Source organism: Muntiacus reevesi, chromosome 14 (assembly GCF_963930625.1).
Source record: "Muntiacus reevesi chromosome 14, mMunRee1.1, whole genome shotgun sequence".
Taxonomy (NCBI): domain Eukaryota; kingdom Metazoa; phylum Chordata; class Mammalia; order Artiodactyla; family Cervidae; genus Muntiacus; species Muntiacus reevesi.
This window is the reverse complement of record NC_089262.1, coordinates 56916346-56944023: the sequence shown is the minus strand read 5'-3', so window position 1 is coordinate 56944023 and position 27678 is coordinate 56916346. Positions and strand designations below refer to the sequence as shown.

General features: G+C 41.9%; 1 protein-coding gene across 2 annotated transcripts in view; it reads right to left on the bottom strand.

The window, feature by feature from the left end:
* Positions 1 to 27678, bottom strand: part of PIK3R1 (phosphoinositide-3-kinase regulatory subunit 1) — a 77332-nt gene that overhangs the window by 21168 nt on the left and 28486 nt on the right. For both annotated transcript variants that reach the window (XM_065905732.1, XM_065905733.1), the window contains exons 2-3: positions 5211 to 5303; positions 4697 to 4771 (exon numbers count right to left, since the gene is read on the bottom strand). In XM_065905732.1, coding sequence (XP_065761804.1) covers positions 4697 to 4771; positions 5211 to 5303 — 168 coding nt within the window. The remainder of the gene's footprint in view (positions 1 to 4696; positions 4772 to 5210; positions 5304 to 27678) is intronic.

Below are 27678 nucleotides of genomic sequence, written 5' to 3'. Positions count from 1 at the left end.
TAATTTGCTCATCCTAAAAAGGGTACTAAACCATGTTCGCAATGAGGTATAAACTTTAAGATGCTAAATATTCCCCACGTCCTTCCCTCAGGCAGGCTATCTGCTGCCTTCTCTGTGCAGGAGCAGGGCTGATATGCCATCCCTCTGTTGGGACACTTCCCACTATGGTAATTATGATCTCTCTATCTCCCCCCCCCAGAGACTGATGGGTACTCCTAGGCTGACGTCCCTCGAGGGCACAGACTGTGGCTCTCACCGCTCTTCTCACATCCCTCAGGGCTCAGCACAGAATGTGCTTGTGAAATGTTTGTGGGCTGAGCTACAAAACGTCCTGAGAGTGATGTTAACTCACCGAAGCCCTTCTCCAACACAGGAGGTATTATTCCAGAGAGACTTGATAGCTTTTGAGTGAAATAACCTTACCTGGAGTCCTTAGGTAAGCTCACCTTATGTCAAATTCCACCAGAGCTGATGTAGTAGGTTCTATTTATTTACGGATAACTTCTAAAGCTCCTTGGACTTTCTGACTTCTGTTCTAAGTCTCCTTTTCCGTATTAAAGCTATCCTAACATGCTTTTCCAGCTTGCCATGTGGTGACTGTGGAAGCTGGCTGAGTCTTCAGGTCTGGGTTGGGGGCATTTACACTCTCTTCCAACCTGCCTTTCACTGAGTCTACGCCTGACAGGTAACCAGTAACCTCTCCCACATTTCAGCCCTTCTCCCACTGGAATGGAGTCCCCTCCCTGACTGATCTCTAGCTGAGTCAGTTGGGGTCCTCAATTGTGCTGCCCCACTCCTGACTTTAGGAGACATCAGCCAGTCCTTGCAGCCGTTTCTGACTGTCACAAGCCAGGATACAATCTCACTGGCATCTAGTGGGCAGAGGCCAGGAGTGCTGCTGAAATCCTACAATGCTAAGAACAGCTCCTTGACAGCAAAGAATTATCCATCCTAAAATGTCCACGCACTGAGGCTGAAAAAGCTTGAATTTTAAAATTGAGACATGTGATTACCACGTAATGATTTCTTATTTGTATATACCACTGTTAAAGCTTCACCACAGTAAGTCTGGTTGATATCCACACAGAGACACACATAGAAATATGTTTCTTGTGATGAGAACTTTTAAAGAAAAAAACCTGAATCAGGTTAAGACAAACCAAAAAGGTGGGGAGAGGGAGAATAATTCACACCATTAAAATTTTTAAAAAGACAATGTATTTTAGGGCAATACAGTGGGGAGAAAAAAGAATAAGGACTTTTAGGGTCAGAACAATCTGGATGCAAGTCATGGCTTTATAAGCAGTGGTAACTTTTATACACAAGACTGATGTGGGGATGAAATAAAGTAACTTAGTGGGTGCTAATAAAAGTGGGCTGTTGTTTTCTACCCACGTCCACCCTTTTCTGACATTGGTAATTCGTGGGGTTAGTTAAAAGCCATGCTTTTTGTTTTTGAGTTTAAGTGACTTATCTCTGAGCTTCTTCCAGAGATAAGTTTTTAATCTCTGGAAACTACAATTTTTTAAAATAGACAAATCCTCAAGCTGGAAATAGTCCTGGAGGATCCTCACTCCTAAACTGAGATAATGTTTACACTTTTTGTTTTGCCACAAAATTCACTTTTATAGCACAGAATCCAAGGAAAACCAGTTTTCTGTGTGTGTTTTGGTCTCAAATGGGGCAGAAAGCTGTCTATCAAAATATCTTGTTGACTTGACTTTGGGTTATTTATTCCATCTTACAGGTGGTGTGAAGATTTTTTTTAAAAGCTCAACTGGATCATTTTGTTTTTGGTCACATTTGAAAACATAACTACTCTTTTTCAAATAACCCCCATTTCATCAATGTCTGAAATCTAAACATTTCCTGTGACTTTTAACATGCTCAATTTGACCAAATTTTCTGACCAAAACATGTATCTCTAGTTCAATTGGCTAGGACAAAACTCAGTGTTTCCTTAACACTCTGGTAAAGCTGTTAGAAAAAAAAAAAAACCACGGCTTTTCACCTTGCTTTTTCTGACAGTCAACTTCTAATGACCTACTCTGGATGTGTAGGAGGATGTACCCTGTGTTGTGTGTAAGACTGATTTCCATGTACAAAGGAAAAATGAAAGTTAAAAAAAAATTTTTTTCAAGCTTCAAACATTTGGGTGGTGTGTTTTAAGTCAAACTATCGACTGATGAAGATCTAATCTCCCTTTCTTCCCAGAAACATCTTTTCTAGAAATTTTCATAAGCTGCCTCACACTTCAAATTTTTTCATTTATTAAATATCACGTGGGTATTCTTTGCATAACTGTACATCTGAAAATGCTTCTTCTAAAGCTAGATTTTGCTTCTTTTGGTTCAAGCACCCCAATTCAGTTAAAACGATGCAAGGCAAAAAAAATTATCAGTAAAAAGAAAAGAATTGGGAGGGAATAAAGCCTTTGACTGTGTGGATCACAATAAACTGTGGAAAATTCTTAAAGAGATGGGAATACCAGACCATCTGACCTGTCTCTTGAGAAACCTGTATGCAGGTCAGGAAGCAACAGTTAGAACTGGACATGCGACAACAGACTGGTTCCAAATAGGAAAAGGAGTACGTCAAGGCTGTATATTGTCACCCTGCTTATTTAACTTATATGCAGAGTACATCATGAGAAACACTGGGCTAGATGAAGCACAAGCTGGAATCAAGACTGCCAGGAGAAATATCAATAACCTCAGATATGCAGATGACACCACCCTTACGGCAGAAAGTGAAGAGGAACTAAAAAGCCTCTTGATGAAAGTCAAAGAGGAGAGTGAAAAAGCTGGCTTAAAGCTCAACATTCAGAAAACAGATCATGGCATCTGGTCCCATCACTTCATGGGAAATAGATTGGGAAACAGTGCAAACAGTGTCAGACTTTATTTTTAGGGCTCCAAAATCACTTCAGATGGTGACTGCAGCCATGGAATTAAAAGAGTAATCCTTGGAAGGAAAGTTATGACCAACCTAGACAGCATATTAAAAAGCAGAGACATTACTTTGCTAACAAAGGTCCATCTAGTCAAGGCTATGGTTTTTCCAGCGGTCATGTATGGATGTGAGAGTTGGATGGTGAAGAAAGCTGAGCACCAAAAAATTGATGCTTTTGAACTGTGGTGTTGGAGAAGACACTTGAGAGTCCCTTGGACTGCAAGGAGATCCAACCAGTCCATCCTAGAGGAGATCAGTCCTGGGTGTTCACTGGAAGGACTGATGCTGAAGCTGAAACTCCAATACTTTGGCCACCTCATGCAAAGAGTTAGTTGATTCACTGGAAAAGACCCTGATGCTGGGAAGGATTGAGGGCAGGAGGAGAAGGGGACGACAGAGGATGAGATGGTGGATGGCATCACCGACTCGATGGAAATGGGTTTGGGTAGACTCCGGGGGTTAGTGATGAACAGGGAGACCTGGCGTGCTGCGATTCATGGGGTCGCAAAGAGTCGGGCACGACTGAGCAACTGAACTGAAGTGAAAGGGTCTAAGAGATTCCAGAAGCTGATGTAGAAGATGACTTGCTGGAATGACGGCAAGTAAATTTATATTTTTATAGTTGTATTCTGTAAGGCAAAGAGGGAAGGAACTAATAGTTAAGGTACCATTTGGTTAAATTAATGGATGCCATTTAACCAATGGTGTGCTAAGAGTTGACTTGAATTGGCTCACAATTCTTCCCAAGTGGTAACACATTGGTAAGATGAAATTAATCACGTAGGAATATTTACACTACAGAAATGGGGAAATGCTACAAACCAGGGCTTCTCCCCACTTCTCCAAGAACTGGTTTACCAGCACACTACTAAATATAATAATATCATGATGTTGAAAGCATTAGTCACTCAGTTGTGTCCAGCTCTTTGCGACCTCATGGACTATACTGTCCATGGAATTCTCCAGGCAAGAATACTGGAGTGGGTTGCTATTTCCTTCTCCAGGAGATCTTCCCAACCCAGGGATCAAACCTGGGTCTCCCACATTGCAGGCAGATTCTTTACAGAGTGGTTATGTGGCTCAGCTGGTAAAGAATCCTCTTGCAATGCGGGAGACCCGGGTTCAATCCCTGGATTGGGAAGATCCCTGGAGAAGGGAAAGGCTACCTACTCCAGCATTCTGGCCTCGAGAATTCCATGAATTGTATAGTCAGTCCATGAGGTCACAAAGAGTTGGACATGACTGACTTTCACTTTCACTTTACTTGATAAAATATGGCATGAAAAGACAAGCAAGCAAGAAAGGAATGAAGACAGAAAGAAAAGAAGGGAAAAGATCAGAAGAGACCTTTGCTAAATGACAGGTTTATAAGTACTTTTTCAACTAGTCCAGATGTATTAGATGTAGCCAATGGCAAGGTCGGAGAAAGATGACAGATGAGCAGAATCAGAGAAATCCCAAGATGTTTCTCTCCTGTGCAATTTCTGCAGGCCCAAGAGGCTCATGGCTGTGATGCCAGCCAATGTACCTGCAGGCAGACAGGCACAGACACCCCTGCTCAGGAGACAAACATCAAAAGCCTGCCCTCTTATGGGAAGAGCACACAGGGAAGTGTGCAGGATTTCTGAGCTCCCTCCAAACCGAGAACGTTGCATGTTTAAGCTCAAGTGTTTTGTGCTGTACCTGAAACACAAAGGTAAGAACCGTCTTTCCCTCTGTGTACGTCCAGCTCTCTGACACTCACCACAATCAAGAAGCTGTCGTAACTCGGCCGGGCTGCTGGAGCTCTGTGTTCTGTATAGAGTTGAACATTCCAGACCTGGGACACAAAACAGACTGAGTATGCAAAACACAGCTCTCTGGGGAACCTGCAAGCCTGCAGCCAGAGAGACATTCCAGTTTTCATCCAGTGTCTATTCTAGATGTGTACCAAGCATTCTTGGAAGTCAACTCCCACTATTCATCTTATTTGGCATATCAATAATTTTGGCAAAATCATCTGGCCACTGAGGAACCAGTTAATTCCATTTATTAAAACAGGGAGAATTTAAAAGTTTCCATATAGTAACTACACATCAGTATGGAGTGAGAAGTCAGAGCAAGACTATCTCCCCAAGTCACGGCCACAAACAGCTAATGTATCCAGCACAGGTGGCAGGAAGTGGATTCAATGAACATCCACACAACAGATATAAAAGGTAACACCCACGAGATCAGGCCATAACCCGTGAGCTGATGTCCCTGACCAGTTGGATTACCTTTCTTTTCAATGGCTTCCACGAGCTTGATAAGAAGCGGTGGAGCGACGTCAGGGGGTGCGAACTGCTCTGCAAGGTCCGGGAGCGTGGAAGCTGCAAGCACAAACAATCCTGCGGTTACGCTTGATCGAGGGTAGTCCAGCGCAGTCAAGAGCGGTGAAAACGATCCCACGGACTCAATCACGACAGCAGCAAGCTCAGGCCAGGATGAAAGAGGGAGCCTGCGCAGGGCCCTGTGTTTATTAGAAGGCTCCTCTCAGGCCACCACCCTCCAGCGCTGCCTCTTCCCATGAGTGAGCTGCCTGGGGACACACCTGCTGCTCCTCTCCTAGGACATGATCAGAAGGTTCCCCAGAAGCCCAGATCCCCTGCCTCAGCGGCTTCTGGGTCTCTGCCTCAGGTCCATCCTTCTGAGCGCAGACCTTGCTCCGGCGTGCCCCACTGGCCCGAGGCATGGGCTGGGGCGGAGGGCAGCGGGCTCAGGATGGAAGGGAGCCTGGCTGTGCAAGGTTCCGGCGGCACGGGGCCAAGCCAGGCATGGACCAGCTCTCCACATGCCACCACACTCTCGGGCAGAACTCGGAACCCAAGAAATCTAAATTCAAATCCAGCTTCCCGGTCATCGTGAAGAAATAACTGTCAACATAGGAGGCTGGAACCGCTTTTATCAAACCACCTGTCAATGTGATTTTTAATTTTCAAATATTCAGATGCAAGTCGCTTGGGCCTCCTTTGTGTTTTGGCCCAAGCTCCACAAATGCCCAGGTGGGTGTAATATCAAATACGAAGCAGGTACAAATGATCACTGGCCACCCAACACTCCAGTCCCCATGGACCTGCTATTGAAATGCCTTTATTGGCTTACACATGTTTTGGTCAGTCAATAGCTTAACACATGTGATACTGTCACAAAGTATTCTTTCCATACTTTTATTTACATGTTTTACCAAATGATAACAAAAGAAAAAAATCTAATTGGGTGACACACATAATATCCTTCAACACTTTGATAACTGTATTTTTCACTCCAAAAAAAAAAAATAAATACATAAATACTTTTCTCATAAGATACCAGAAGAGGGAGCTAAATATACGCACCTCAAATTTCTCAAAATGCAAAATATAGGTAAACAGTCTTTATGAAAATACCTACCTGTGCAGTCTATTTATCAGCCACCCATAAATCACTTTTAGACACTTAAGGTTCATGGCTGTATATGTACTCTCACATAGTTTATATAATCTAAGACTAAATATTGACAATTTTGTTTCAATGAGATTTCAGTGGTGTGACTTTTTAAGCCATGTATCATGTTAAGCAAATTTCTAATGCAGCCCATCTTTCTAATAGTTAGCACAGAGAAACAACAGATTCATGACAGTCAAGTAAGATTATGTTAAACTTTGACCTCAGAAAATTAAGTACTGTTGATGTGATTTTGGAAACCCAGAGCCTGTAGTATAAGACCCTTCTCTTCCCTGAGATAGTAACGTGGTCTTGCCACCTAACTCTGTTAGCCATACCAACTACCGAGGATAAAAAGAAAAGAGCTATGTTACGGAAGAAAATCCTATAGCAGCACTCTCCAGAAGAACTTGCTGTGATGAGGGAAATGATCTATTAGCTGTGCTACCCAGCAAGTGCTCTGAGCACTTGGAATGTAACTGCTGCAACGGAAGAAGAGAATTTTTAATGTCTATTGATTTAAAATGAAATAGCTGTAAACAACTGCTGACCACAGTCCTGAAGAGCAGAGTCCCATAGCCTGAACAAGGGCAAGTTTCGTCAAAAGCACATGGAAGATTCCTGAGTTGACTTCACACTACAAAAACCCCACTATAGGGCCAGCCCCAAGCACCCAGCATTGGTACATGGGACTCAACAAAGTCTGAACACAGGTCACACAAGGTTTATCACTGAGTTTCCTGGGCCACTTTGTCCTACTGCAACAGCACTGGAACACACTTTGCACTTCATAAAAGCAAGGCAGGCATGCTACTGACTTGCCAGACAGTCACGATGCAGAGAGCTGAGCGGGAACTTCGTCTTACCTGTGTTTCCGCCACCAACCTGAGCCTACGGATCACCTGGAGAACTCATCATGTAGACGGACTGCCGGTACAACTACAAACCCCCAGCATCAGAATAGCCAAGAATGGAGCTAGTCATCTGTTTTGGGTTAGTAATAAGTTTTAGGACATGCTATTATGAGAAGCAAATCCATGCAAGTGACCCCTACCCACTGCCTGAAAAAAAATCCAGCAATGACATTGCCCAAATCTGTTAAAATATGAGTATACCTGAAAAGTCCTTACAATAGAAGTATCTTGGGGTGGGGGGAGGGATACATTAGGAGGTTGGGATTAACATATATACACCACTATATATAAAATAGATAATCAACAAGGACCTACAGTATAGCACAGGGAACTCAGTATTTTGCAATAACCTGTACAGAGGAAAATCTGAAGACTATATACATGTATATATGAAACTGAATTGCTTGCTATGCCGCACACCTGAAGTTAACATGATACTGTAAATCAACTATTCTTTAGTAAGAAATGCAAATATCTTGAAAGTTTCTTTTTAACTAGTCTTTTAGTTAAAAGCACTGTAAATAAAAAAAGAAATACCATAAAAGAGCAGAGCCTTTCATTTCCTCTGATAAACTATAAACTATTTCCTTTTGCCTTAGATTATCAGCTCACAAAACTATCCTCCCCTACAGATGCCTTCTACACTGAGCAAAATGAAATTTCCTATCAGCACATGTAACAGGAGAAAAACACAAAGGTAGAGATCAGATGTAGAGAAATATTATTAATTAGGACTGACTGTAGCATCTCTTAACCTTCTCAAACTTACAGATCTCAGCATATACCAAAGTGCAAAAAGCTAAAGATTAAATAGTAAATACACGAACCCACATATCTGCACAACATTCATCCAACTAACATGTCTAGTTCCTCTTTCTCTTCCCTCATAAATTACAGAAGCATTTTTTTAGTAAAAAAAAAAAAAAGTTGGCAACCAAAGATGGAATTGCTTAATAAAAGTTTATCTTCTCCCAGAATCTTATCAACATGATCATTTCTGCAAGCAAATATGAAAGTTAAATTAAGTGATAATTAAAGATTTCACCTAACTGTGATTGAAATGTGCACACAACAGCTGTTATATTACTGGGCTGGCAAATACTACATATAAAATTGTTTCTACCACTCTTATTTCTTCACTTTAGTTTGAAGGAGGGGAAAAAAAAAATCTTTTCTAAGTCCTTTCAATGTTTCTTTGGCAAAACATGGTAGATTGCTTTCCATATCCTGAGATGCAAAGTATCATTTGTTTCACGCATACAAGTGCAATGTGAAGTTTCTAAAAAGCACTGTGATGGCTTTCTCAAACAACACCTTTCTCAAAGTACACCCCAGAATATTTTAAAAAGAAAAATACTAGACGTATGCAATAGGAAGTACAGGTACTCCTTTGTAACACACTGAGTGAATTTATTATTTATTTTTTTTTAATATTGAAGAAAGCTTATTACTCAAATGTATAAATCATTACAACTGATTAAAGTTTTGCAATGGGAGTTTTAAAAAGTAAATTTTACAAAGACACAAGGTTTTTTAAAAATAACAATGCAAGGATTTCCTATTCTGTAGTACAATATCTATGATTCAGTCCATTTCCTTTTAAAATATTTAAACACAGGGGATCTGGAAGCTTTACCCAAGAAACTTCTGAAGTTCACCTTTTCTACTTTGAGTAATAGGCTCAATTAACAGTGAAAAGTCTAAAAAGCATTTTAAAGCAAAATATTAATTATTTCAACAATCCTAAAATCAACTATTCCTTTAATTTTATTAAATACTCAAAGGTCAATATTTACACTTCTGTTAAATCCCATTTTAAAGAATTTCAGTAGGATATGACAACTGCTAGGAAGTACCAAATTTGGCAAATTGTTCTTTGAAAAGTCCTTGATAACATACATCATACAGGTCAATAAACTGAAACATAATGGAACTCATTCATACACACACACACATACACACACACACACAAACACACACAATATAGAGGTCATATATGGTGACCATTAAACAAAACACAAATTAGCAGAGCGTAATCCTTATCAAGTTTACATATAAATTCTCATTTGATTTCACCTTACAGACAGATTTGTATGCCTGAATGAGGAATGTTTTCTGGTTTTGAATCCTGCTGTAATCAGTGTACACATGTGGAGAGCCAAGTCTACTCTTAAAGCTGGGTGAATTTTAGATTCCTCCACTGTAAGCCAACACCAGTTTTTCACTTAGCTGAATCACTTTTCATCAAAAGAAATCAGTATTACTTAGAGAGAAAGAAGACAAGAAAGAACAGCAGAAGGGTCTAAAAGTGATGGTAAAGCCAAGGTGTGTCTTGTTTCAAAAAAAAAAAGAGGAATCAGCGTTTTACAGGAACACCAATGAACTATTCATACTGTTTAAGAGCCCACTCATTGGAAAAGACCCTGATGCTGGGAAAGACTGAGGGCAGGAAAAGGGGGCAACAAAAGGATGAGATGGTTGGATGGCATCACCGACTCAATGGACATGAGTTTGAGCAACCTCCAGGAGATAGTGAAGGACAGGGAAGCCTGGCGTGCTGCAGTTCCAAGGGATCGCAGAGTCAGATGCTACTGAGCGACAGAACAACAACAAACTAGTGAACTAGGTGTCCCGGGCTGCAGAAAAGCATTCTTGAGGACACATAGGTCAGTCAGTCCAGTCGCTCAGTCATGTCCCACTCTGAACCCCATGGACCCCAGCACACCAGGCTTCCCTGTCCATCGCCAACTCCCAGGGCCTGCTCAAACTCATCAGATGCTGCATTTTCCACTAGTTCTATTTCCCCCCCTTTGCTCTGGCGACAACCAATCGCATGGAACAGGAGAGAGCCTTCCCTCCCGACGGAGGCCCTTCCCAAATCACCAACATGGACAGGCCTGAACAGTCCTTGGGCGCCAGTGGTGTGTGGGAGACAGTGGCATTCCTCACGTTCAACAGTGCCAATGCCGCTACAAAGTGCAAGATGAAACCAGCACACAGCTGCACCTTTTGGAGGCCTTCTCCATAAAAAAAGATATTTTAGAATTAAGGCCTGGCAGGGACGAATGGAAAATTTAAGCTGAAATTCTGGGACTCCAGAAATGGCCCAAGCCAAGTATTTCATTACTGATGGAAGCAGCTTGGAAGTACATAAAAAGCTGCCACTTACCTTTTAAAATGTAGTACAAATAAACAGAAAAGAAAGTATATGCAAAGTGTGGATCAGTATTAAATCAAGATGCTTGCCTATTAACTGTTGCTCAATCAAAACTTTTTTCCACCTGGAACAATCTCTCTCATTCTTTCAAATGAAAAATGGACATTCTGGTAGGCTAAAATCTAATCCCAAAAATACTTTTCTTAAATAAATCTTATAAGCACATTCATATTTTATGCTTATAATGGTTAGTACTCTGAACGTTTAAACTTCTCAAGTTCTATGGGCAAAGCCGTAACAAATGCTGGCTAAGACAATGCAGAAAAAAGCTAAATAAAACAAACAAACAAACCACACCAAAATAAAATAATCATGAGTTCCTTAACTTTGGATACTGTTTAATCAGCAGTAGAGAAATTACTAAAAGCACAACTTTAAAGCCAAAGAGACCTGGGTTTTAATCTTGGTTTTGCCACTTACTGAGTATAATCTTGGGTATGTTAATTAACTTGAACCCCAGTTTCTTCACCTGTAAAATGGGAACAATTTTAAGTGTACCAAGGATTAAATGAATAATTTATAAACAAATATGGGTAAGCACAGTGCCTAGAATGTAGCAAGCGCAAGCTAATGGGTAGCTATTATTAGTTTTGAATTATCCATTTAATCTTTTCTATTATTATTCATAATTTTTAAAATACCCAAAAGCAATGTTAAGTTTTAACACCAGAAATTATTAATTAAGACAGAATTCTCAAGTTTTTAAGGTGACAAACAGGAAACATTTAATTAGAGTAGATATCTGCATTTTGCCTTTCTATATGTAAAAATACACTCAGTATCTTTTCAGAAATCATACCTAAATTATCACGTGATTTTCACTACAGTGCACTTTTCCTCTATAAGGACAATCTATTTGAGTTACTGTGTTTCAGTTTTCTGAATGTAAAGGAAAAATATAGTTGGAATGATACTGAACTTGGTGAAAACTAGAATTTTTCTTTTGGAATAGGAGGAAGAAAAAAAATACGAGCAACTGAAAATGGGAGTAGAAAGTAAATGTCAAAAACTTCAGCCATAACTGCACTATTTTTAGGCGTAACTAGTTGGAGGGAATTAAAGAGTTGTCAACAGATTTAAACAAGAAGTTTGCAAATCTTTTCAGATCCCCTAAACTAATTAGTCTTTAATACCTTTAAGTTTTATCTTCTCCCATGTATCTCTTCTGCTCCACAGCCGAAAAAGGGATCTGAGATCCTCTGCCCATCTAATTTATTTCTAGACAAGAGACTAGTTCAGGAAACAAACAGCAGGCAAAGACTTTATTAAACATAAGCAGACATTACAGTTTCACTTCTGATGGCCTTGGCTGAAGTCTTGGCATTGAGATAATTGAAATGCAAGATTACACTTAATCTTTGACAGGCTAGCCTAATTAATTGTGATTCTTATCACCTAAATTGGAGTCTGATTTAAAGATTACCATTTATAGCATATAGCAAATTAAGATGCTGGGCGAGAGATAAATGGGGAAGAGAAAAAGACTTCCCCCTCTCCCCACGCGGAAAATAATTTGTAGTTGAGTCCCTAGGATCTGGGAGCCTAATGGTTTATAAGGAAAGTTGGGATCCTTTGGTTGATTGGCTTAGAAAGACTTCATACAAAGTGTGCTGAGGGGTCCCGAAAGGGAAGGAAAGAGAGGAAGAATCGTGTGACTCAAACCCAACGGGCACTTGACCATTTATTGAGTGAATGACCATTACTGAACATCACTCAAGAATCACACCGCCACACTACGCATCTTACAGACAGGCGTTCACTTATTTTTCATACCAGTTCCTTATCACTCTCAATTTAAAGGCGAGGAGACTGAGAGAAATGAAGTCATTCAATCACCAACCTCCTGAATAGTGTCCCTGAGTTCAGCTTGAACCTGTTTCTTTCCACCAGAATCTTATTTTTTCTTTTCAAAGACAGAAATCTGTGATAAGTTTCCCCAAATTTCCCACCAAGGCTCCCTAGTTTAAGGGTAACTGCAACAAGGGATTCCTGTGACACACACTGGATGCTCCCCAAGTGGACAGCTACAGTATTGATACTTTCTGGTGTCTTCAAGTAAAATGACTCTAATAATACCAGTTTTTGCACTCCCCACCAAATAAACAAAGGATGTTTAAGCTACCATGCGATTGCACTCATCTCACACGCTAGCAGAGTAATGCTCAAAATTTTCCAAGCCAGGCTTCAATAGTACATTAACCATGAACTTACAGATGTTCAAATTGGATTTAGAAAAGGTAGAAGAACCAGAAATCAAATTGCTAACACTCGTTGGATCATCAAAAAAACAAGAGAGTTCCAGAAAAACATCTACTTCTGATTTTTTGACTAGGCCACCAAAGCCTTTGACTGTGTGGATCACCACAAACTGTGGAAAATTCTTCAAGAGATGGGAATACCAGACCACCTTACCTGCCTTCTGAGAAATCTGTATGCAGGTCAACAAGCAACAGTTAGAACTGGATAAGGAACAACAGACTGGTTCCAAAGCGGGAAAGGAGTATGTCAAGGCTGTATATTGTCACCCTGTTTATCTAACTTATATGCAGAGTACATCATGTGAAATACTGGACTGGATGAAGCACAAGCTGGAATCACGATTGCCAGGAGAAATATCAATAACCTCAGATATGCAGATGACACCACCCTTATGGCAGAAAGTGAAGAAGAACTAAAGAGCCTCTTGATAAAAGTGAGAGGAGTGCAAAAAACCTGGCTTAAAACTCACATTCAGAAAACTAAGATCATGGCACTGGGTCCCATCACTTCATGGCAAATAGATGGGGAAACAATGGAAAGGGTGAGAGACTTTTCTGGGGCTCCGAAATCACTGCAGATGGTGACTGCAGCCATGAAATGAAAAGACGCTTGCTCCTTGGAAGATAAGCTATGACCAACCTAGACAGCATGTTAAAAAGCAGAGACAGTACCACTACACAACAAAGGTCTTTGTAGTCAAAGCTCTGATTTGTCCAGTGGTCACGTATAGATGTGAGAGTTGGACTATAAAGATAGCTGAGCGCCGATGAAGAATTGATGCTTTTGAACTGTGGTGTTGGACAATCCCTTGAGAATCCCTTGGACTGCAAGGAGATTGAACCAGTCAATCAATCCATAAAGGAATCAGTCCTGAATGTTCACTGGAATGTTCACTTTGGTCACCTGACGCGAAGAACTGACTCATTAGAGAAGACCCGGTTGCCGGGAAAGATTGAAGGCAGGGGGAGAAGGGGACAACAGAGGATGAGATGGTTGGATGGCATCACCGACTCAAAGGACATGAGTCTGAGCAAGCTCCAGGAGCTGGTGATGGACAGGGAGGCCTAGCGTGCTGCAGTCCACGGGGTCGCAAAGAGTTGGAGACGACTGAGTGACTGAACGGAACTGACCAAATAAACAAGTCAGTACAGTGCCCCTCCCGAGAAAATACCCTAACTTCAGATCCTGACGGTCCCAGAAGAAAACAACGGGAGCCCCGTTAATAACACGAGGGGGGCTCCAGGCGAGTCATGCTGTCTCTCAGGAGCAGGGTGGACCACGGAGGCACACCTTTCTCTCCCGCTTTCATCTGATAATAGACTTCACCGTCAAGTGCAGAGAAAGTTAGAAACGCTTAATGTAGGCTCTTTCAATGAAACTTGAGAAGCCCCAACCTCGTAAGAACTGAAGGATCCTCTTATCAGGAGAGGGCCAAGGTAAACGAGAAACCGAGCAGAAAGATACTACTGGGGAAACCGGAGGCCAGAATGAAGCATCTCACTGGAGGCTGGAACTTTATAACTAACAGTGTGGACGCAGGACATTACCCAACCAAGGAGGGCGTGCAGAGGGGGTTCCTGCCAAAGAGGAAAAGCTGTCCAGCGAGGCCGTTTTAAGAAAGCCTGGATGGAAATCAGAGAAAAGAACCACTAGATTCACTCCAGTAACTAAAGACAGCAGGGCTTTTTCTCTGACAATTTTGAACATGCCATTAAGAACTGTACAGTGAATGTGGACATAAATATATATCCTCATCCTAGATTTTATTATTAACATTTTACTATACTTATTACATATTTTTCCACCTGCCTATTTTACTTTTTTGAATGAATCTCAAAATAAGTTGCAGAAATCAGTTGCCATGGACTGAACCACATCCCTCCAAATTAATATATTGAAGCCTTAGTCCCAGCGTGATATTTGGAGATGCAACCTTTGGGAGGTAATTAAACTGAGATAAAATCATAAGGGGCCATCACTATGGGATTAGTGCCCTTGTAAGAAGAGATACCAGTGAGCCCCAATATGTGCTAAAGTCACTCCAGTCATGGCCAACTCTTTGCGACCCCATAGACTGTAGCCCCTCAGGCTCCTCTCTCTGTGGGATTCTCCAGGCAAGAATACCAGAGCAGGTGGCCATTTCCTTCCCCAGGGGATCTTTCTGAGCCAGGGATCGAACTCATGTCTCTTATGTCTCCTGCATTGGCAGGTGGGTTCTTTACCACTAGTCTGCCCTAATATGTGAGAACACAAAACAAGCTACTGTACGTAGTACAGGAAAGGCTCCCCCCCACCCCCCCCAGAACTCAACCACACTGGCACCTGGATCTCAGACTTTCAGCCACATGACCTGAACTGAGAAGCTACTTTTTTTGTTGCTATTTAAGCCACTTTGATATGGTGTTTTGTCATGACAAACTGAGCTACCTAACACATCAACACACTATACCCAAAAAGAGGAAAAAGCTATAAATCTAGGTGGGGAAAAAGAAATAAACGCCAAATACCAATTCTATAGGTATTTAGTAAGCGTCCTCTGTGTCAGATAGAATATTCCCCATGGCAGTCATTTGGGGCAGTGCTTCCTGAACCTTAATGTGTATTAATAACCTGATTTGGTAGATCAGGGTGAGGTTCAGGATTTTGCATTTCCAGCAAGCTCCCAAGTGATGCCCAGCTTCTGGTTCTCAGAGCACTCAGAATAGCAAGGATTGGGCCCACCAACTAGAGAGAGAAAATCCAGATCACTGTGGGAGACAAACTCCCAACAATTAACCTTCACACAACTGATAACTTGTCGCTTAAACTGCCCTGGGCTTCACAGGCTGACCTTACACCAGATCCCACAGCCCAAAATTCAAAATGTGTCACGCGGGTGATGGGTCTGGCTCTCGATTCTAACTAGATCTGCTATCATATCCGAGAAGATATCAAAAGAGAGAGATGAGCATTTTTCTTCTCTTCCAAGGCTAAGGATCACCGGCAGAATGGAGACCAAGGTGTGATCTTATTACTGTTGCTCCGTGCCTCTGTGTACCACCGTGTGGGAAGAGATCACCTGGGTCACAACATGCCCAAGGTCCCACAGAAGCTCAGGCCAAGTGCTAGAACCCAGTTCTGATGCCCACACAAGAGCTTTTCTACCTTGCCACATTCAGAGGAATCAGCTTGATAAGCTGCAGGGTGGGTGGGAGGGAGGAAGGTAAGGAAACATCAGAAAAGCTGGCCTGACAAGTTACTACCACTACAACCAGTAGTTTCTATGTGCTGAACAACTAGCGTTGGAAACTGCTCAGCACTCGATGTACTTCACCTCATTGAGTGTGCAGAACTGTGTGTGGTATTATGACTGTCCCCATTTTACAGAGGAGGAAACTGAGGCCAAGTTCAGCACGTTGGCCATAAAACCACTCCACGAACCTCATTTCCTCCTTACGCAGACACGCTGCATATGCCCTTCTGGAGGCTACGAGTCATGAGAAGTGGGTGGAAAATCCTTGCAGGAAGCCAATGGTAAATACAGGAGACACCCACAGCTACACCCCTTACTGATAAGAGGTGCAATTGTTCAACCTGAGCTTGGACTAGAGGGCCAGCTTCTCACCATCACCTCAGCTTTATCAGGACTGAACCCTCGCCAGTCTACTCAGCCAGGCTAAATATTTTCAGGACAGCATTTATTAAATGTTTTCTCATAAGGCTAAACTAAGCACATTCTTCCCCAAGGATGTAATGGGTTTTATTTAGCTAAATATAGCTGACTAACTTATCACTTTCTGCAAGGTACAGATGGACTTATTTTGGTTAATCATCAGATGGGGAAAGGGCCCAGCAAATAATTTACCAAAAGAAAAAAAAAAAATTAAAGACTTACATAGTAACTTATATTTCAAAGAGTCCAAAATGAAGTATTAATATGCCTGCTTAATAAGGATGTGAAGGGAGTTAAAATGCTCATGATCAAAGAGGCAGAGAAAAGGAAAAAGATGATGTGTCCAGAGGATTAGAAAGAAAAAGGTGAAAAAGACAAGGGACCTGAAAACAACTGAATAAAAATACCCTGTCAGCTAACAGAGAAAACTAAGGAAGGAAGAGATAACTTAATCACACTTTTTTATTAAATGTCTTTTTTTAAAAAAAATCACAGAAAACTAAGCAATTCATATATAGAATAAAGGATAGCAACTATGAGATATAAGCAAACACAACCATTAACAATTGTGTGAGGAATTAAGAATTTTTAAAAAATAGAGTGATACTTTTACTACCTCAGACAAATGTGAGTAATTCTGGTGAGTTAATAAATTCTTCATTTTCACAATGTACAACAATCATTTGTGAAATGAACACAAGGCTATTCACCCCTCAGCTAAAGAAGTCTATGGACTTGTTCTGGATATAATTTTCTTTTTAAGGATAACAATTTTAGATGGGTCAGTATTGGCAGCAGTTGGATCCTATCATTAAATTCTCAAAAAAGCACAGGGTAATAAATAGTACTATGCTACTGGGACTTAACTGTGCCAGACCAATCTACCATTTTCTTTCCCCCTAAACTGTGACTAAAAAACAAACAAACAAACAAAAAACAGAAAACGAGAAACAAAAAAACCAACTGTGATATACAGGAGGTCCTACAGACAGAACAGAAGCAAAATATAAAATAGATTAAATATAGAAAGAAATCTGACTACGCTCCCAAAAAGATGACCAGAAATGAGCTAAAAAATATAATTTTTTTAGGTATAATTTTAGTAATTGCTTAAAAGTCAGCAAGGGCAATGTGGCTTTGTCGAATACTATAATACAACATGTGGTCAAAGAAAAGGAGTGAAGTAAAAAGCTTAACCCAGATACAGAAGTATTCAATCAGTCATTCCCATTAACATATTAGATTCTTAACAGAAAATACACCAGTAACAATTTGTAGGTATCACTGTGTTTAAGCATCCCAGTGACAAGTGAGATTGGTCAGAAAAACGTGGTTTCCTACAACTGAAACACCTGTGACGTTGTTCATGAAAAAGGACCCAGTGGCCTCTTTCTTAACCATCAGAACAAACTGTGCTCCACTGTGTTACACCGTTCTGTCTTCAGTTGAAAGGGAAGTGATAGGGCCTGAACCACAGGAGCCAGTTTTGTACATTTTGTTCTATTAGATTAGGCCTCAGTAACTTTATGAATTATGATCTGTCAACTACTTTTTCATCTGCTATAGAATATGCTTCTTAGAAATTGTGGCTATAAATAAGTCAACAGATGTTTTTTGCTGACCTCAACAGGAGCTTTTCAAGGGGCTAAACCTAAGCGAATTAATCCAAAAGGCTGTAGAAGGTTTCCCCCTGTTGGTCACTTTTTGCAATAGTCTTCTAAAGACTAAACGCTTTCATTTCAGCCTGTAAAATACTTTCTGGGTATTACTTGAATGTAATCTATTAAAGAAACTGAAAATTAGGGTCTTAAACATACATCGCCAGACTTTCTGTGACTTCTGTTAAAAAAAACCCAACACACTATTAAAATGCCATACCTATGCAAGATTGTTACTGTATCAGATGAAAAACAACCAAGAAGCCACTGTGTCATGGTAGGGAAAAAAAAGACAAAGGCAAGGACATGAGCTCTACATCTGTCAATATCACATTGGGAGCTTTGGGAAAGACAGTTAATACCTCTGGGTCTTCACTTCTTTATCAATGAAGTGCTAAGGATTAGATAAGTTCTAAAATAACTACTAGTCCTTAAAATTCCATGATTTGAAGATAAAAGTCAAGGAGATCATATGCCCAATATAAAATACTAAATTGCATTTAATCATAAATTACTGTAAAAACAACCCTATATTCCAGCTAGCCACCATGTTGCTGTAAATCTGACAAAAATCACAGGTTCCTGGGAGACAGCTGGTGCTGGCCCCAAGCAAAAACTTACTTCAAACAACCAGGTGGGGGTAAACTAAATGGCAACATTTAGTTGTATTTCATTCTTATACTTTAACCATCATTTCTAATGGAGGAGGGGAAACTTTTTTGAAAGTGTTTTTAAGTGAGATATAAACTTCCACTTTTCCAGAATGAATAGTAAATTCAAAAAGAACTAAAATCTCTCTCCCGTTTCTATAAGTGAATCTAATGGAAGACTACTAACTACATGTTCTTAAGTATACTCCAAAGTCACTGCTGCTGCAAGTCAGGAAATGTAACACTAACTGGTTTCTATTCAGCAGTCTCCAACTTTTCTGGCACCACAGACCGGTTCTGTGGAAGACAATTTTTCCATGGACAGGCAGTGGGGGTGTTTGGGATGATTCAAGTGCATTTTAATTCATTATTATCACATCAGCTCCACCTCAGATCATCAGGCATCAGATTGCAGAGGTTGTGGACCCCTGCTATATATCACGATTTAAGGGGGCAGAGGTGGGGAGGAAAGATCGTGAAATTAAGAGTGAGGGTCAGGCCAAGTGAGGAAGGAGGGGAGGAGTGAGCAGTCACCGGCTTAGACTGTTCTAGTCATGTAGGTCACTTCCTAGTCCTGGTAACAGCCTTGCAAAGTCCATCCGTCTCACTGCGTATGTGGGAAAGACACAGGTTAGATGGCTACAGCAAGATCAACTGACTAAAGTTTGGCAGAACAGACACTACAACCCATGTCTGTCTGAATCCAAGGGCTCTGCTCATTCTCCTTCACCTGTGATTTTCCTCCGGGGTTTTTCTCCTGTTCACCCTCTTCTGGGGTCTCCCTAGTGGCTTAGCCGGTAACAAATTTGCCTACAGTGCAGGAGACCCAGGTTTGATCCCTGGGTCCGGAAGATCCCCTGGTGAAGGAAGTGGCAACCCACACCAGTATTCTTGCCTGGAAAAATCCCACAGAGGAGCCTGGCAGGCTGCCGACCATGGGGTTGCAAAGAGTCGGACACAACTGAGTTCAAGTATGTGTACGCGTGCGCGCACACACACACACAGACACACACACACACCCTCTTCTGAGTTTCTGAATTAAGTTGCTTGTAAACCGAGCTCCTTCCAACATCTTGAGATTTCTGAGCAAAGCACACTGGGCTCCAGTAAATGGGAGTCCATGCAAAATCAGCTTGCGATCTCTGCTGTGCAGTCAGTGAGTACAAAAGTCAGTGATAAAACCAGCAGAGGGACAGAATGAGATGCTCAGAGGAAACTGCTCTGTTCCCCAAACCCCAGATCTTTGTGAGTTTACCCAGTCCCCTCTGGACTTGGGATGTGCCATTCTATCATTTGAAAAATGATACATTTTCAAAAATGTGGCAGTAGGAATAATCCTAAATTACACAAGATCAGGAAAAAAAAAATTCAAGATTGCTTAGTAGCTGAGGCTCTCATTACCACGACTGTAATAACAACAATGGGTAACACTTGTGATGTGCCAGATACTGTGCTAAGTTATTTTACTGAAATTATCTGATTATGAGGAATGTTCTATCAGTATTCCCATTTTACACAGAAGAAAACTGAGGCTCAAAGAAGTTAAGAGCTTTGCCCAGGCTCACATGGCTGTACCAGTCAGAGCCAGTACTTAATTGAGAAGGGTTATCTGGTTTGGAGAACCAACCAGCACTTCCCCTGCAAAGGTTCTTCTGTACTGTCATTCCCCCTGAGGACACAGGGCACGTGGTTTCCTTAAAGACTGCACCTTTTCTTGTCTGCTCTGGGAACTGGTAGAGCCAAGAGGCAGAACCACAAAGGAAAAAAACAAAAGAAACACACAAAGCTGTCTGGAGTGCTCCCAAGGACAGACCAGGAAAGCAGAGAGCTCAGGAATAGCAGCCCCTGCCTGGCCCACGTCCCTGGTTAACCATGTGTTTTGAACTCTATGACAGTCTACGGAATGTTGAGCATATGTGCTCTGTACTCACAAAGGAGAGAAAGCCCCTCCAGGCATCGGGACCACCAGTCCTCTCCACTGCTGAAAATCATGGTATGAGACAGGCTATTTCCAAGGTCCTGTCTGTGAGTAAGTGACGATTCATTTTGGAAAAAAAAGACACAGATATGCATACATGAAATGGAGTCCAACAGAATATGCAAAACAGTCACTGAGTTTATAGAAACTCAGACAAAGGAGAGGCTCTCAGTACCTTTAATGTGCTTCAGTTCCTCAGTCATGTCTGACTCTTTGTGACCCCAGAGACTGTAGCCCACCCAACTCCTCTGTCCACGGAATTTTTCAGGCAAGAATACTGGAGTGGGTTGCCATTTCCTACTCTATGTACCTTTAATGGTGAGGTCCAAATGGAAGCCATGTTGGTTAAAATTTTCTACTAGCCACGTTACCAGCAAAAAGAAACAGGTCAAAGTTTAATATTCTATTTAGTACTATATATCCAAAATATTAGTATTTCAACATATGATCGATATGAAAAGTTATTAATGAGCTATTTGACAGTTTTCGTTTCTCTTTTCATACTCACAGCCACACTTCCATGGCTCAGCGTGACTGTGAAACACGTGGCTGGTGGACCCTGGACCGGGAAGCACGGCCCAACAAAGGGGAGCTTTCGGCTTGTCTTCATGTGAGTTTGGTCATCTGCAAAAGATGTGAGCTGTGGGATCAAAACTAAAAACAGACAAAAAAGAAATATATTCCTTAGATCCCCAAAGATCAAACAAGAGTTCTGAGTTTTCTGCTCTTCTTTACTCATTACGGTGTATAATGAGTACAACCAGATTTAACCCTACTGTGAAGGCATTGAGTCCAGGTTGACTGGGAGGCTGAGGCACCTGCAGAGTTCATTATACACTAAGAACCTTCTGGACTATGAGGCAGCAGATGCCTGGGGTCCATAACAGTGCCTGGCCTGGGGTCAGGACATGAGGCCAGACCTGGACGTCCGTTCTTCAGAAATGCCCGTGATTAGTGAAATTGCTTCATCTGGTGGCTCTCCATCTGCTACTGGCTACCCTGAGAATTTGCATTCTGCGTGTCTGGGTGCCTCCTGTTAGAAACAGGTGGCTGACTGCAGCTGACAGAAGCTTCCATTATCTGGGAAAGGCTGCTACAGTCCAGCTATTAAGTCAGAAAATCTGAGGTCTGGTTAGGTTCACATCTTGACAGCGTGAGCTGCAATAATTTCATTTATAAAATTAGGGTTCGTTAACATGTCTGATATTTGCTGCAGGATAAATAAACAGAAGTCAAAACAAAAGGATGGAGGTGGAAACGTCTACCTACTCTGATGGGCAGAGGCAGGCACCTTAGAGAGCGTTCCTTCTGATAAGCTGGTCCAATGTGCTACCCAGCATCTTTATATTCAGTCTCTTAACACACGGATTCTTTTCAGAAGGTATAATTTAATGTATCCATTCTTATAAAACCTTGGAGGCTAAGCCCTATGGGTTCAATAGTAAATGCCTTCTGGGCTTCAAACTTCAGCTAAAACATGGGGCTGTGGACAAGGGTGGAGGCACTTAAGGGACAGACTGAACTGTCCGAGGTCGCCTCCTCTGCAGCAGGTGTCCACGTCGCCTGCTTCTAGCCCTAAAACTTGACTTTGTCCCAGTACATGGAACATGATGCTTCAATTCAGCTCCTGACACTTAAAAAAAAAAAGTTTCACAGCTCAAATATCTGCTTCCAGTTTGATCCCAGAAGAGAAGCTGTTTCCTTTAGAAAGTCAAGCTGCTATTGTTTTCTCCAAATGTGAAATGTTTCAATGGGTGGCAGAGGCTGGAAGAGGCAAGCAGCTCCAATTCAGATGATGTGATAACATGAGAGAGAACTCAAAGGCACCGGATCAAGATTCCTCAGGCAGGAAAGGCAATGAGAAGAGAATAGAAATCTCCAGTGAGCGCATCCTTCTGAGCCCTCTGGGCTCTTTCTGGCATAAGGTCTGAAGGCAGCACGAATTTCCAAACTGCCTGGACTTCTAAGTAAAAGTCTGCATGAGCTGGCTCCCTGAAAGGGAGCTGACCCAGAGTTCTTCGAGGCAGCACGGCTTTTGAGGTGTCAGTGTGAATGGTTTCAGGGTTTGGGAAGACCCTGGTATAACGTGATACTTTGTGGTGGTAACACCGAGGAAAACTGGCTGAAGAGTGTGGCCTGTAAAACTAAGTCCACACCACCTACACTGAAGAGCCAGGAGATTCGTTTCAGCTGCAAACTTGTATTTCCCAAAAGGGGCTCAAGATCATGAAGAGAATATAGGTTTGGGGAGATCACTCCTTGGAATGTGCCCCAAACTCACTGTACAAGGACAGAGAGGATGTGATCAGCTGACCGAATGCATTTACAAACGGGTCCTTGTCACCCCAAATGTTTAAGAACTCTCGTTCTACGAGGACCATTGGAAGATAAAACTTTGGACAGATCACAATCCATCTGTGGTGCTTAATTAAGAAACTTAGGTACTTAATGAAAGAGCAATCACTTTAGAATTAGTTTGACCCAGGTTCAAATGACACCTCCGCCTCTCTTGCACCAGGTGGCGTCTCTAGGGCAGGGAACGAGAGCAAGGATGACAATCACCGGACCCTGCACTCTCTGAAGTGCCTGATACGTAAAAGCCTTTTAATGAATGAATGTTGGACTCCTCTAAGTTGACTCTTTCTGGATCTCAGTTTTCTTAGACATAAACTATAAGGAGTGGGTTATCATTTCTAAGATCTTTTCAAGTGTTCTCTGAACAATGGTTAAGAGCTGAACTAGCTGTTTGAAAATAAATGAGCAACTGTGTTGTGAATTTCTGTTAACAATATGTTAAAATACCTAATGTAACAAAGCATCAAGATTTTAACAACCATAAGTAACAGGTCTTTCCTTACTCAGCACTTGAAGATGGTATATGAATAACTCAGAGGTTACTGAGGAACAATAAAATGACGTTATGGTGTCAGGAAAAAAAAACAATGAAACAAAAATCTAAGCATCACTATATACAGTAAATGTTTGAAAATGTCAATGAGTTCTGCAAAAACTGTCTAAAAAGGAAGGAGAATACTGCTCTGCAAGATGCAAGTAAAAGCATCATAACTTCAGAGGAGTGAAAAGTCCCTTTCCCCATCCTACCGACTATCAAACTCTATCACTCCCTTTTAGGATCTCCGCAGATAATAAGCCAAAGGCATCAGGACCAACGTTAAAGGTCAGGCCTGTGTTAATTGGTTGGTCCCTCATGGTAAAGTCTGCACTTCAGCAGGCTACTTGGTAGATGAGAGGTGGTGAAATGTGTGGGCAGAGGGACTGTGACCTCTCCCGATGCAGACGCGGCTTCCCTGTCCGTCTATCACATTTCTTTGAGTTATGAGCCCTTTTCCTTGCTCCTGTAATTCAAAATACTGACGAGGAGAGGAATGACGGGATGTGGAGGTGAGCGGGGCCTGGCTGGGCCCTGCAGCCCCCCCTCTCTGGGGTTCCCACCTCAGACTATAGACCATGCAGTGGCCCATGTCCCTGGTACCCACCACAGAAGCGGCTAGGGTGCCCCCATAAAGCACGTCTGCCTCTCCAGGGTGTGGCCACGCCCTGCGGAGGACAAGTACGAATGTGACCCCAACCGGCCAGTCATCGAGCCACCCCTGGCCAGGTGCACGCACTGGCCTCCTTCCAGAGGGCAAGGCCGAAAACAACTGGAAACCAGGGGGCTGGTCCTGAGCATCTCCATCCTCTCCTCCTAAACCGGTGTCCTGCTTGGCAGACGTTTCTTCCCCCATCAGCCCGCTGTCTCGCTAACCCTCCTCCCACAGCCCCGAGACCACCCAGCGCCCCGCGGTCTCTCACATTACCCACCCCCTCCGCCCGCCGCCCCCACTCAGAAACCAGTCTCTTAGGAAAGGTCTGATAGACAAGCACACTGAAATGGAAGTTGCCAACAAAGCTTTCTGTGTCCTGTCAGAGGGACGGGGTTGACTTTAACAGGGTCTGCGGCAAAACTTCTACAGAAACTCCAAGCATAATCTTCTCTGAAAACATACACCCACTTATATGGTCCTTTAGTACTTTGCTATGAATGAATCATCAGAACATGTCTAATTAAGATCATTAAAATGCTCAGGTTCTTGGTGGGTGTGCAAAGCTGAGACTGGATGATCACTGAAGATACCCAACCATCCTCACTGTTAGTGCTTCGGCAACACCACCAGTAAAAGAAAGAAGGATAACATTAACGCCTTCAATTTCTAGACCCTTTAACAGATTACAAAATGAGTTCCTATGTGTTTGTTTTTGAGATGCTCGAGAGAGAAACTAGATAAAGAAGAAAAGCAGAGGGGAGTGGTCAAGGGGGAGAAAGACCAGGTTAATAAATAAGTTCAGGATGTTATCATTTAAGACCAGAAAAACATCCAGTTGGGGTCATCAAAGTTGTTTTGAACAACGTGCTATGTGGAATAAATAGACACTATTTTTAAAGGTTTCGGTGTATACGTCCCTATGAGTTCAGTGCCCCACCACTTGCAACCAAGTACTTCAGAAAAAAAAGAGTAAAACCACACCTCAGAGGCACTCGGTTACCAAGCCTGCAAAGCCCATGACTTTGTGGTTTTTAAAGATCTTATCTGCATTTTAATGCGAAATGGCTTGCAGACCAAAGTCCCAAGCACCACTCTTGGGAATTCTGCGAAGCATAAATAACATTCCAGCCAACCTAAGAACACTGATGAATGTATATATTATAATCTCTCCATTACAAGAGTGATAGAAGACCACAGACACCAATGCTAAAAGCTGCTTCACCCCGACGGCCAGCATGTTTCTCTGTGGCCCTCAGGTTCTGAGTTAAAAGAAGCAGTGCAGTGTGGATGAAGTCAGGCTGGGATCCTAAAAGAATGCTATGAAAGTAGTGAAGCTGAGAATCAAAATGAAGATACATACAATCATGAGCAAGCTTAAGCATGTTCTCCAACCCCCACTATCATAAAATCACTGACCCATGTCCCCCAAGGACTATTTCATAGAACATGGCTTCGAATTAATGCTTGGTACATTAGGGTCAGGAAGAAGAAGCTAACAAGTGACATTTGTTTAATCCATTGCTGAAGGAGATGGTGAGGCTGAATCAGAGGCAGACCCAGATAAAGATGCTATTCGCATATTGCTTGGTCAAGAATGAATCCCTCCAAAGACTCCAGAAAAGCCCTGAATTCACCATTTGTTCCTGTCCAACACTAGCTTTCCTTTATCAGCAAGAGTGGGCCATTCCCTTCACATCCGTGGCATGGAAAAATCTGTATCCAACAAAAATTTCAAGAGTACTATAAAGTGAGTACTTTGCAAATCAGGGGCTGAAACTATTTTCTTTCAGTAATTTTAGAAAATTATATACTGTTAAATTTCATTCCCCTTACTGAAAAATCTCAGAAGTTAAGCTTTAATGAAATGCTTCTGGAGCCACCCAGCAACTAACGTTCCAGTCTGGATTTATTTCCCTTGAAGAAATCTTTCCCTGCCTAGCAAGTATCACCTCAGAGTAGCATAGTATCCATTCACAGTGTAAATTGTGACCTGACTCATGTCAACTAGGGACAAAGGCAAGAGAGGATTTGGAGGTTACCCAGGGGAAAATTTAGGAATAAGATTCTGGATCCTCAGGAAACCCTTATTTAATTTAAGATTCTGTTTCCTCTGCTTCATTAAAAAAAAAAAAAGACTGTACTTGTGCAATCTACTTCCCTGTATTATATAAAGTTTTAAGACCAAAAAGAAATATGATTGATTATGGGCATGAACCATAGCTAAGCACTTCCAAGGGTGTCTTCCCTTAAATCACATTAAAATTGTACAAAGTAAGTTACAGATGATGACTAACTCAATTACCAGTCTACTCAGATCAGCACCAAGGTTAAGAATGACTTCAATATTAAACCAGTGTTCAGGAAATGTTGAAAGTGAAAGTGTTAGTTGTCCAGTCGTGTCTGATTCTTTGTGACCCCATGGGTCTTTAGCTCTCCAGACTCCTCTGTCCATGGAATTCTCTAGGCAAGAATACTGGAGTGGGTTGCCATTCCCTTCTCCAGGGCATCTTCTCGACCCAGAGATCGAACCCAGGTCTCCTGCACTGCACTCTGAAGAAACATACCCATTATCCTGTCCTTAGAATGCCTGACAAAGAGCCATTTTTTTAAACTGAAGACTTCACTAAAGCAGTCTTTGGAAAGCTACCCTTTTGGATAGAGGTCTCAGATGAAGACACCTTAAGATGATTCTCGCTTTATGAAGAGATTCCAGTATCCCAACACGACATCATTCATCCTCTTTGGACTTTTCTTCCCCTTTCAATCTGGACTGGATGATCCCTATGGTCCTTTTCCAATCTAAAATTCCACTCAAAATTCTGTTCAGTAAACTTTCCATTTTCCACCCTAATTAAAGAGAAGAGAGGACAAGAGAAGGGAACTGACCACACCAAACACAGGAACATCTAAACAGTGTGTGAAGTTTAGAGTTAGGATACAGATCACTCTTTTGTCAAGAACAAATCTCTCCTGGTCCACTTCCTGTATGCTGTTGGGGCCAGGAGAAAGGGTGTTCACAGAGCCATCTTCCAGAAGTTACCCCCAGCACTGGTGGGTCAACTGCTCTAAATCATATCCAAGTGTGCAGGCTCCTAGTCACTTGTCACATTTATGACCAAATGGCAAGCATTTCAAAATCACTCGAGATTCTGGAAAGGTTATAAAAATATGAAAACAAGCCCCCAAAATGGGATTTGTGGGAAAATAAAAAGAAGACATTTAACAGCTCTTTCTTGGAATGGCTATTGATGGATTTATAGCTCACTGTTCTCAGTCATTCCTCTCACTAAATAAACTTTCCACCTGCTCAGTCCGCTGCTGAGAGAATCTGACTCCACCACAGTTAATTCTGAAGCGTGTGCTCCACTTACCATAAGGAGCTCAGACCAGGCAAATGTGTGCAGCTGGA